Genomic DNA, 11,810 nt, shown 5'->3' on the forward strand with positions numbered 1-11,810 from the left:
CGTTTTTGTCACCGATATTTTTAGTAAAAGTCATGTACAGGTCATGGGCAATAAATTAAGAATTCACGGAAGTCCGTGACCTCTCCTTGACTGTTACTAAAAATACCCATGACAAAATGGGTAGCCTGGGCAGCTGCAGGGGAGAAGAGGCTGGGAGCTCCAGGGTCCCCCTCTGCTGGTGGCTCCAAGCTCTGGGGATCCCCCTGCTGCCCACCGCGGCCGAGAGCTCTGGGGAGCTGCTGGGAGCTACTGGGGATCCCCCCTGCTGCCCGTTGCACCTGAAGTCACAGAGATCTTTGGAAGTCACGGATTCTGTGACCTCTGTGACTAAATCACAATCTTATTCATAGGTCAGAATTACACATCCAGTGCATCTGTGTTAATTACCGTCCTTGAAAACTAAATATAACAATCATGAGTGCAAATTCTACAGTTCATAGACCAGTGTTTGTAATCAAATAATTCAAAACAAAAGACATTAAAAATGGCCATACTGGGTCAGACAAAAGGTCCATCCAGCCCAGTATCCTGTCTACTGACAGTAACCAATGCCAGGTGCCCCAGAAGGAGTGAACCTAATAGGTAATGATCTAGTGATCTTTCTCCTGCCATCCATCTCCACCTTCTGACAAACAGAGGCTAGGGACACCATTCCTTACCCATCCTGGCTAATAGCCATTAATGGACTTAGTCTCCATGAATTTATCCAGTTCTCTTTTAAATCCTGTTATAGTCCAAGCCTTCACAACCACCTCAGACAAGGAGTTCCACAGGTTGACCATGAGCTGAGTGAAGAACTTCCTTTTATTTGTTTTAAACCTGCTACCCATTAATTTCATTTGGTGGCCCCTAGTTCTTATATTCTGGGAACAAGTAAATAACTTTTTTCCTTATTCGCTTTCTTTACACCACTCATGATTTTATATACCTCGATCATATCTTCCCCACCCCCCCTTCTCCTCTCTTCCAAGCTGAAAAGTCCTAGCCTCTTTAATCTCTTCTCATATGGGACCCGTTCCAAACCCCTAATCATTTTATTTGTCCTTTTCTGAATCTTTTCTAATGCCAGTATACCTCTACCCTGATATAACGCTGTCCTCGGGAGACAAAATCTTACCACGTTATAGCAAACTTGCTTTGGCCCCCTGTCCCCTGACTGCTCCGACCCCTATCCACACCCCCTACCTCCTGATAGTGGCGCTCTGCTCCCCACTGCTGGTGAGTGCGGGGGTTGGGGAAAGGATGCCCCCTGTACTCACCTGCAGCGGGAAGCAGAGTGCCGCAGCTGGGAGCTGGCAGAGTAGAGCAGGCTGGGGCTAGGCTGCTCCGCTTCCCGCTGCCGGGGAGGTTAGGGAAAGGACGCCTCCCCTCCTTCCCCGCATTCCCCCCGTACTCACCTGCAGCAGGAAGCGGAGCAACACGGCCCCAGCCCACTCCGCTTTCCTTGCCTCGGCCCTAGCCATGTCGCGAGGGGGGTCCCGCACTCACCTGCGGCGGGAAGCGGGGAGCTGCGGGTGGGAACTGGCGGAGTGGAGCGTGTTGGGGCTGGGCTGCTCAGCTTCCGCTGCTGCCGGTGAGTGCGGGGGGATCCCTTCCCCAAGCCCCCTCCCCCAAGCGACGGAAGTGGAGCAGGCTTCTCCCGATCCCCCACTAATCCCCCAGGCCACTCTGGGACTGCGGGGCCCCCAGAAGTGCCCCCCCAGCTTCTGTCTCCCAGACCCTGGGGGGGAGCTCCTGACCGCCCCCGAGACCCTCTGCCCCTTATCCAGCCCCTTGGCCCCGGCCTGGCACCCTTAACACACTGCTCAGAGCAGCGTGTCAGAGCTTTACTGCCTTGTATGCGAACCTGTGTTATATCGAGTCGCGTTGTATCGGGGTAGAGGTGTATATCTTTTGAGATGAGGGGACCACATCTGTGCTCGATATTCAAGATGTGGGCGTACCATGGATTTATAGAAGGGCAATAAGATATTCTCCGTCGTCTTCTCTATCCCTTTTTTAATGATTCCTTATATCCCGTTTGCTTTTTTGACTGCCGCTGCACACTGCATGGACGTCTTCAGAGAACTATCCACGCTGACTCCGAGATCTTTCTCCTGATTAGTTGTAGCTAAATTAGCCCCCATCATATTGTATGTATAATTGGGGTTATTTTTTCCAATGTGCATTACTTTACATTTAGCCACATTAAATATCATTTGCCATTTTGTTGCCCAATCACTTAGTTTTGTGAGATCTTTTTGAAGTTCTTCAGTCTGGTCTTAACTATCTTGAGCAGTTTAGTATCATCTGCAAACTTTGCCACTTTGCTGTTTTATCCCTTTCTCCAGATCATTTATGAATAGGTTGGTCCTAGGACTGACCCTTGGGGAACACCACTAGTTACCCCTCTCCATTCTGAAAATTTACCATTTATTCCTACCCTTTGTTCCCTGTCTTTTAACCAGTTCTCAATCCATGAAAGGATCTTCCCTCTTATTCCATAACAACTTAATTTACATAAGAGCCTTTGGTGAGGGACCTTGACAAAGGCTTTCTGGAAATCTCAGTACACTATGTCCGCTGTTCAGGAATTTTACTACTACAGTATTACTTTAGTACATAAGTGGTCATCAGTTGTTAAAAGGCCAATGACTTGAATGGTAATACTTATTGCTACCTGAAAATGCTTGAAAGATAAGAGTTCAAGAAAAGAAGCCTTAGTTATGCAGCAAAACTAAATTGCCTTATACAGAACAAATCTCCATGGCAGAAAAGAAACAAGGTTTGTCAAATTACATGGAATATGCTAACGATCTATTTCCATATCAATTTTACATACGTTTTTAGACTTGTGTATCTTAATTTGGTTTAGGTAGCATGCAGATATTGATAGCAATTTCATAGTAAGGCATCTTTGTGTGTGCAGATTGTGGTAAATGAATTAGCAAAATGCTAATTAGCAAGGTTCTACAGATTTTGGGGACTTATTGTATGTGTAGTAAAATAATAGTTTGTAATCTTCCTCCATGGTGGATCAAATTTCGTGTGTATATACATGTAATGTGGAGTCATTATAAATGTATATAATGTCCTTATAAACTTGTTTAAATATACATTAAACTCACCAAAACCATAGAAAGTTAATGCAAAATTAGATTCTGCTCATACATCATTTCATTAGATGAGCGTAAAATACATTACATGAAACCAATCACCACTTGGTCACTGAGGATATTTTCTGGGAATGGTGAAGATTAACCTTTGACTTTCAATGTGCTTGTTGCATCTTTTATTTGTAAATAATGTGTGTGTTCATGTTCCATTCCTAAATGTAATAGCAGCTAAACCACTTTATCATGTGGCGATGAAAGAAATCCATTTTGTTGCAATCTCAAGGGGCATGCTTTCTACAACACAACTGTTACTAGTTTTGTTGAACAAAAGTGATCATAACTCAAAGAAAAGGAGTACTTGTGGCACCTTAGAGACTAACCAATTTATTTGAGCACAAGTACTCCTTTTCTTTTTGCGAATACAGACAAACACGGCTGTTACTCTGAAACCTGTCATAATTCAAAAACTGGTTGATATATTTATTTATGCCCGAATCTTTTCCTCTTGGCTGCATGGTATTTGTGGGGATAACTAAAGGCCCTCTGATAAAAATAGTGATACTGAAGAAGATGCAAGAGATCTGTTTGAGATAGAAGGCAGGCAGAAGTCTGTGAATAGGTGAGAAAACTTTCTTATTGCATGTCTTGCTTGACACTTCTACCACCGACTTCCAGTAGAAAGTTTTTGGCCTTTTTTAGATTGTAGAGCAAATATTTCCTTCGCTTGATCTTTTGCTACATACAGTATTGTTTCTAGTTGCATACATATTTAATGGATGGTAGAAGAGAGAGTCACATATCTAGTTACAAATTATTTCCCTTTTTAGGAAAACAGAGTCCAACAAACAAGGAGGAAGCCTTGCATCTCTTTCTGATGCACCCCCACTAAGGAGTGGGCTAAGCTCCCTTGCTGGAGCACCTTCACTAAAAGAGCCTGACAGTAAGTATAATATTGAAATCCTTTTGTATCTTGAGTTAGGGCAGGAGAGAAGGGGGATGGACTTAGATGATCTTGAGATCCCTTCCAGTCCTACATTTATAATTATAAATGTCTGTAAGTGTTTGCAGGATTGGCTCTTAAAATTGGAATATAATTTTAGCCTATAGAAAAATACACTAGATTTAATTGGTTGATGGATGTATTTAAGTGTGCTCTTTTTTTTCCAAACAATAACCAAATGTATTTCTGATTTTAAATTTTTTTTGGTTACAGATGCAAATAGAAACTCTGTTTTGAAAGATCTACGCTTGGTGAATGCAAAATTTGGATCTCTTGAATTAGGCAAGTGGTTGTTGAGTATGAAGGAACGTAAACATACTAGTTTTGATATGCCTACATTTGAGTTCCATTTCAGCTCCTCAAGGAAACTGAGACACTGAAATATACTGATACTGGGCCAAAACCTGCTGTCTGTCTTTGGTAAAAGTTCCATTGGAGACAGCAGGAGTCTTGCTTGAGTAAGAAGCAAGATTTGATTCATTATTCTGTGTACAGAATTCCTAACTGGCAGGAATTACTTGTGTGTGTAAAATAATTCTGGTAGAAACATACAACAGGAACTCAAGCTATCCCATGCATAAATTTTGGTGATAATTTTGTAGTTGGTCTGCTTGTCAGTAAGGTATTGTTGACTAGAACACCAGGGGGAAACCAACTGTAAGAAAAAATAAAATGTCTTGTCTTGTAAAGCAGCTTAAGTCCATATGATACCAGCTTTTATGAAGCATTTCCCATATTGCTATTAATGTTACATACTTTCTTTTTTGGAAATTGTAATATATTCCTGGATATATGCTTGATGACATCAGTGTCCAGTTACCATTGTTTTCAATTCTATGGCAAAAATATATAAGACTTTGTAAATTTATCCAGCATGGAAATGCATCTCGGAATTAGTGTTCACTTAAGATCTTTATTGAAAATGGTAGCATAGGCTTTTAAGGGCAGATTTTTAAAGGCACAAGTAGAAGTTAGGCATGCAACTCTCATTGGCTTTCAGTGGGATTTAGGCGTCTCTAATTGCTTTTTGTGTCTTTGAAATTCTCCCAATTATAGTATCAACATAGAATCATAGCAATGTCCAGCCCCTTGCACTGAGGTACATCTAGACTATCCTTGCCCTTTTCCACTCCTCTGGGACCTCACCCATCTTCCATGAGTGCTCGAAGATAATTTGCTAACCGTTCTGAGATTGCTTTACTTCGTTCTTTAATATCCTAAAGATGAATTTCATCAGGCCCTGCCAACTTGAATACATTTAACTCCCCTAAATCTTCTTTAATCTTTTTTTCCCTATTTTGTCATATATTCCTTCCCCTTGTTGTTATTAACAGGGCTGTCAAGTGAGTTAAAAAAATTGATCGTGATTAATTGTGCGATTAATCACGCTATTAATAATAAACACCATTTATTTAAATATTTTAGGTGTTTTCCACATTTTCAAATATATTGATTTTAATTATAATACAGAATACAAAATGTACAGTGCTCACATGATATTTGTTTTTAATTACAAATACATGCATTGTGTTTTAAAAAAAAAAAATATTTTTCAGTTCCCCCATTACAAGTACAGAAATATAATTTGATCTCTTCATATTTCCTGCACAGGGAATCTGTTTTGTTCAGTAAAATACTTTTTTCATTATTTAGGAACTGGAGATGAAGATGAGTATGTTGATGATTTCAACAGGTAAGAGGGAAAAATACTTATATTGCTACAGGGTAATATTTAATGGATAGTAAACATGATTCAGTTTTCTAATTACATTGAACCAGAAGTAAGTTCCGTCCTGTCATGATCAGTTTGACAATGCTGCCATCTGTCTGTTATACATTTGTGAATATACATCTTTCTTATACTTTCTGTAGGCAGGAGTGTCTTGAAAACCTGTCCTTAGGATGCTGACAAGCTTTAGGGTTTTTTAATCAAATTAAAAAGCCTCTTCTCAACAATACATTTTTATCATTTACTTTTTTATACATTTTAATTAGTATTTTTAGCTAACTGTATATGAGTCCAAATTGAATCTTGCATCTAAAAAACTCGGCAGCATGAAGGGCAGACAATTGAGCAATAACATTTAAGGCCTGGATCCTACAATATACATGGCACAGCTTATTTCTCACAGCTTAATTTAGTTACAGGTGTATTCTCAAATATTTTTATTTAAATTTCTGTTCTGTAAAAATGGCGCTATCTAACCTAAACACTCTTCCCTATAGAGGTGTGTGAGTGTGGTGGGAATTCTTGTACAGCAGAAAAAGAAAATCTAATTATTTTCACCTTTTATTCTTTTTTCTGTCATTAGTACCAGTCATCGCTCAGAAAAAAGTGACATCAGTATTGGTGAAGAAATAGAGGAAATTTCTGTGGAAATAGACGACTTGAATGCCAGTGATAAAGTATGACTTTTATTGTCTGGATATGCTTTTAATCTTGTCTTGGATGTGGTGATTAGATGTTGGGTTCTCCTTTCTGGACAATTGTCATTATGTAATAAACCCTTTGGGCACAGGTGGATATAGTCATGCCATTCATTAAAACTGCCTTCTATTTATAACCATTCATTTACTAAAAAAGAAAAGGAGTACCTGTGGCACCTTAGACTAACAAATTTATTTGAGCATAAGTTTTCATTAGGGTTAGAGTCTATACTGACTCTTTTTAAGAAAAAAAAACAAAACAATTATTTGATCTAACTGTGCAGTAACAGTTGAGAGGTTTTCTTGTAATCTTTGAGCTTATGCAAGAGTTTTTATTAACTGCCTCAGTTGTGCTCATATTTTCATTATTCAGCACTGGCTATCAAATTTCCATACCTCTGTCTGCATTGTTAGAGTATATTCCCTTTCTAAACCAGAAGACTTTAAAGTATTTTTGCTGGGCTTCTGTTGAACTCTGAGATATTGCAATTAATAGGTACTGCTTCCAGCTGAATAGTTCTTTGGTGACAGCATGCTAACAGCCCATTGCCTAGGTCGCCTTCCAAAAATTTTCAGTGCATTTTTAAAATTGTAAACAGGGCAAGTGACTCCAAATCTACTTTATTTTAAATATTTTTTTCTCATTTGAACCAATTGCTCTTTATTTGGTTGGAAAAGTAAAGCAGTGGCATTAGGAGCCCAATTCTATAAGGTACTTCTCATTAACTTAATGGGCAGTTGAATGCACACGGTATCTCATATGTTGCAATTGATACCTTTCAGACAGGGCCGTAAGCGAGCAAGATGCTTTTTGCAGGACTGTATAGTTTAATAGATTTAGAAATCTAAATAAATATATCTTGTCTGGTTGATTTTTGTTTACTCTTCTAGCTTGAAGACCTCACGCAAGATCTTACCATTTCTCAGTTAAGTGATGTTGCAGATTATCTAGAGGATGTGGCATAGAACTGGACAGTAGAGATGTTTCTAGTGCTGGATTGAGGACTCTTGTGGACTGCTATTTTCAGACAATCATTCTTTGCTGGAATGTCTGTTCCCTATTTGTGCCTTGTGTTTCAGAAAGACTGGAGGTGTACAGAGCGCTTATAAAATCATAGTAAGAACTGAATGAAATAGTTAATTCCAGCTTGAGTCTAATATTGGAATTGTTGTTCTTCGTCTGGTTCAGCGAAACCTTTCACACAAGGAGTTGAATTTTTTCCGGCTGGATGTCCATTGCTGGCGATGGATACAGAAAATCATCAGTCTATAGGAGAACATAACTGAAGAAATCAGCAAAGCTGCAGAACTTCTACACAGATGTATGTCTTTATAATGAATTTACACTGTTATGGTAACGGTCTGATTTTTGCTAAGATAAGCAAGAAAACTTAAGAGTTACTGCTTCAACTTACTAAAAACTTCAGCAGGAGAGTAAAAGCAGTCTCTGAAATTTACATAATATCTAATAAATTTGCCTCAGTACCTAGTCACTTCTTGCCTACTTTAAGGGGTCAAGATTTTTCAGAAGTGACTAGTGATTTTTGGGAGCCAAACTTTAGAGGTCTGCAAGGGGCCTAGTTTTTAGCATTTTCTGGAAACCAGGCCCCTTTAAGGTGTCTCCAGCTGAACAGCCCAAACTGAGGCACCTAAAATCAGTAGGCACTTCTGAAAATCTTGGCTGAAGTATCTTTCAACTCTGAACTTTCTTGTTTTAATGTATCTGTCAGACCATTAACGTTACTCTAAACTACTTTTTGTGTGTGATAATTTCATTAATGTTAACACCTGTTAAAATCCCAATAAAAATGTGAGATTCCCTTATGATCCATAGATCATAATACAAAATAGCAAAATTTCTGAGAAGAGCTGTTTAATGGTTTGTGGAGTTCATGTTACTGGGGGGGGATCTTAATTTGTATTGACTCACTTTCATTGTTAAAAATCCATGTTTCTTTTTAAAAAGGAGCACCAAAAAAGTGTGAAGCAATTAAACTTCTCTGTGTATCAGAATCTAATGACAGATGAACAGATTTAAACCCAAATATTTAAAAATAAATACCAGGCCTAAGATATTGAACACACTAAGTTACAGCCAGGAGCACATTTCTGTACTTCCATTATCAACTCTTGAAAAACAGAGTCAGTAATGGAAACATTGACAGTTCCTTAACTATACTATCATGCATGGCGCTGCTGTAGTATATAGGTCATGGACATTTGTAATACTGAAACAAGCCTTCAAAATGTGTACTTTTTGAGCATTGTTAAAAAAATACATTGGAAAAGATACATGTCAGTGAATATAAAGATAAATTAATCACCTTTTTGCAGGCTTTGTAACTTTATTTCAGGTAACCTAGCCATTTCAAGAACAGTAGCATGCGAGACCATATCCACTGGTACAGCTTACAGAGCTGCTTTACTTTGATTTGAGTCTGACTCAGGCTCTTACACACTGAGCTAGCAGATGTGAGGCTGTATTGGAAGGTTATACTTATACAGTAGGTAGATTATTTGAGGGCAGAGGGGAAAAGTGACTTATTTATATCTATCCCCAAATAGCCAGCATAAAGCAACAGAACATGAGCCATGGAATCAACATCTTACCTTGTGGCGTAATGTAGCGGTCTTGAGCACAGAAGAGAGACTATCCCATAATCTACATGCCACAGCCTTGAAGTAGCAAAGATCTTGTAGCAATAACTACTGAGGCTGAGATTCTTTAAGATGTGGGAGATCTTGTGCCTAGAATTACTACCTGTAAAGGAGGACATGGAAAAAAGAAAGCAGCAGCATGTCTGAAGGTGTATTCTTCCACTAGAACTTCCACTGGAGGCACTTAGAACATAACAGCCATACTGCATCAGACCAAAGGTCCATCTAGCCCAGCATCCTGTCTTCCAACAGTGGCCAATGCCTGGTGCCCCAGAGGGAATGAACAGAACAGGTAATCATCAAGTGATCCATCCCCTGTTGCCCATTCACAGCTTCTGGTAAACAGAGGCTAGGGACACTATCCCTGTCCCTCCTGGCTAATAGCTATTGATGGACCTGTCCTCCATGAACTTACCTAGTTCTTTTTTGAACCCTGTTATAGTCTTGCCAGGGGCTGTTGTGAAGGCCAAAGAGTTCTACCGGTGACTGTGCACTGTGTGGAGAAAAAAATGCTTCCTTTTGTTTTAAACCTGCTGCCTATTACAGTAAAAGCTGTGTTATCTGGCATTTTACCAACCAGAATGCTCTAGAAACCAGCATTTCTGATATCTTCCAATACAAATCTTCAATCTAGTAACCGGGACCGATGCTGAAGTTATTCAGGATCTGAGTATTTCTTAGAGCAGTCAGACAACAATTGAGTTAGCCAAGAAGAGCCAAATGCTGTTCTTTCTGTTTGTATCCGCCATTGTGATCGGTCGGTTTATTACTCAGTGTATTGTCCTGTGTTTATCGTAAAATATCAACACAACCCTACCATTATGGCATCCAAAATACCAGCAAAAAGCAAAGGAGAGAAGAGTAAGAGATTGTTGACATTAAAACAGAAAATAGATATCTGTACATGTCTTGAAAAGGGCAAGAAAAGTTTGTTCATTTTATTGTATTCTAATTCTTTGAAAATTGGTAATCCATTGGTAAGTATAACTTAGTTAACAGGAATTTTATCCAACATGTTAACCAACATGATGGATAACAAAGTTTTTACTGTAATTTTATTTGGTGACCCCTACTACTTGTGTTATGAGAAGGAGTAAATAACACTTCCTTATTTACTTTCTCCACACCAGTCATGATTGTATAAACCTCTATCATATCCTCCCTTAGTCATCTCTTTTCCAAGCTGAAAAGTCCCAGTTTTATTAATCTCTCTTCATATGGCAGCCATTCCATACCCATAATCATTTTTATTGCCCATTTCTGAACCTTTCTAATTCCCATATACATATGCATGCAGTATTCAAGATGTGGGTGTACCATGGATTTAGATAGAGGGCAGTATATTTTCTGTCGTCTTATCTCTCTCTATCTCTCTCTTAATGATTCCCAATATGCTGTTAGCTTTTTTGACTGCCGATGCACATTGAGTGGATGTTTTCAGAGAACTATCCACAATGGCTCCAAGATCTTTCTTGAGTGGTAACAGCTAATTTAGACCCCATCATTTTATATGCATAGTTGGGATTATGTTTCCCACTGTGTATTACTTTGCATTTACTAACATTGAATTTCATCTGCCATTTTGTTGCCCAGTCACCCATCTTTGTGAGATCCTTTTTGTAGCTGTTCAGTCTGCTTGGGACTTAACTATCTTGAGTAGTTTTGTATCATTGGCAAATTTTGCCACCTCACTGTTACCCCTTTTTCCAGATCATTTATGAATATGTTGAATAGGACTGGTCCCAGTGAAGACCCTGGGAGGACACCACTATTTACGTCTCTCTATTCTGAAAACTGGCCATTTATTCCTTCCCTTTGTTTCCTATCGTTTAACCAGTTACTAATCCATGAGAGGACCGTCCCTCTTATTCTATGACTGCTTACTTTGCTTAAGAGCCTTTGGTGAGGGACCTTGTCAAAGGATTTCTGAAAATCTAAGTACACTACATCCAGTGGATCACACTTGTCCACATGCTTGTTGACCCTCTCAAAGCAATATAGTAGATTAGTGAAGCATAATTTCCCTTTATAAAAACCTTGTTGACTCTTCCCCAACAAATTGTCATCTATGTGTCTGACAGTTTTGTTCTTTACTATAGTTTCAACCAGTTTGCCCAGTACTGAAGGCTGGGATCACCGTTGAAGCCCTTTTTTCAAATTGTCATCACATTAGCTATCCTCCAGTCATTTGATATAGAAGCTGATTTTAAATGATAGGTGACAAACTACAGTTCTGCAATTTCACATTTTAGTTCCTTCAGAACTCTTGGGTGAATACCATCTGGCCCTGGATGACTTATTGTTTAGTTTATCAGTTTGTCCCAAAACCTCTGACGGGTTGGATCACAGAAACCCCCTCGGAGTTGCCACCTGATGTGCCAAGACTACTTCTGCTCCTGCTTTCCTGCCTTGTCAGCTAGGACTTCAGTGCCCTGCCTGGTTTGAACCAGAGCCGCTAGCCTGCTGCAAACCCAGACCCAGGTCTGAACCACATCCCCTGACAGCTGTAGGCTTAACTGAAAGCAGCTTACAGAAGTGTTCCTGTCTTTAACACTCAGATGCCCAACTCCCAATGGGGTCCAAACCCTAAATAAATCCGTTTTACCCTGTATAAAGCTTATAAATTGTTC

The 11,810-nt window shown here is 39.4% G+C and overlaps 1 protein-coding gene across 2 annotated transcripts in view; it reads left to right on the forward strand.

Annotated features, from left to right (window-relative positions):
- CEP43 (centrosomal protein 43) overlaps window positions 1-8,847 on the forward strand; it is a 46,886-nt gene extending 38,039 nt beyond the window's left edge. For both annotated transcript variants that reach the window (XM_048844016.2, XM_048844018.2), the window contains 5 exons: window positions 3,923-4,035; window positions 4,309-4,377; window positions 5,749-5,788; window positions 6,408-6,501; window positions 7,414-8,847. In XM_048844016.2, the coding sequence (XP_048699973.1) occupies window positions 3,923-4,035; window positions 4,309-4,377; window positions 5,749-5,788; window positions 6,408-6,501; window positions 7,414-7,488 (391 nt within the window). In that variant the 3' untranslated portion in view covers window positions 7,489-8,847. The remainder of the gene's footprint in view (window positions 1-3,922; window positions 4,036-4,308; window positions 4,378-5,748; window positions 5,789-6,407; window positions 6,502-7,413) is intronic.
- Window positions 8,848-11,810: the final 2,963 nt, after the last annotated feature.

Source organism: Caretta caretta, chromosome 3, assembly GCF_965140235.1.
Source record: "Caretta caretta isolate rCarCar2 chromosome 3, rCarCar1.hap1, whole genome shotgun sequence".
Taxonomy (NCBI): domain Eukaryota; kingdom Metazoa; phylum Chordata; order Testudines; family Cheloniidae; genus Caretta; species Caretta caretta.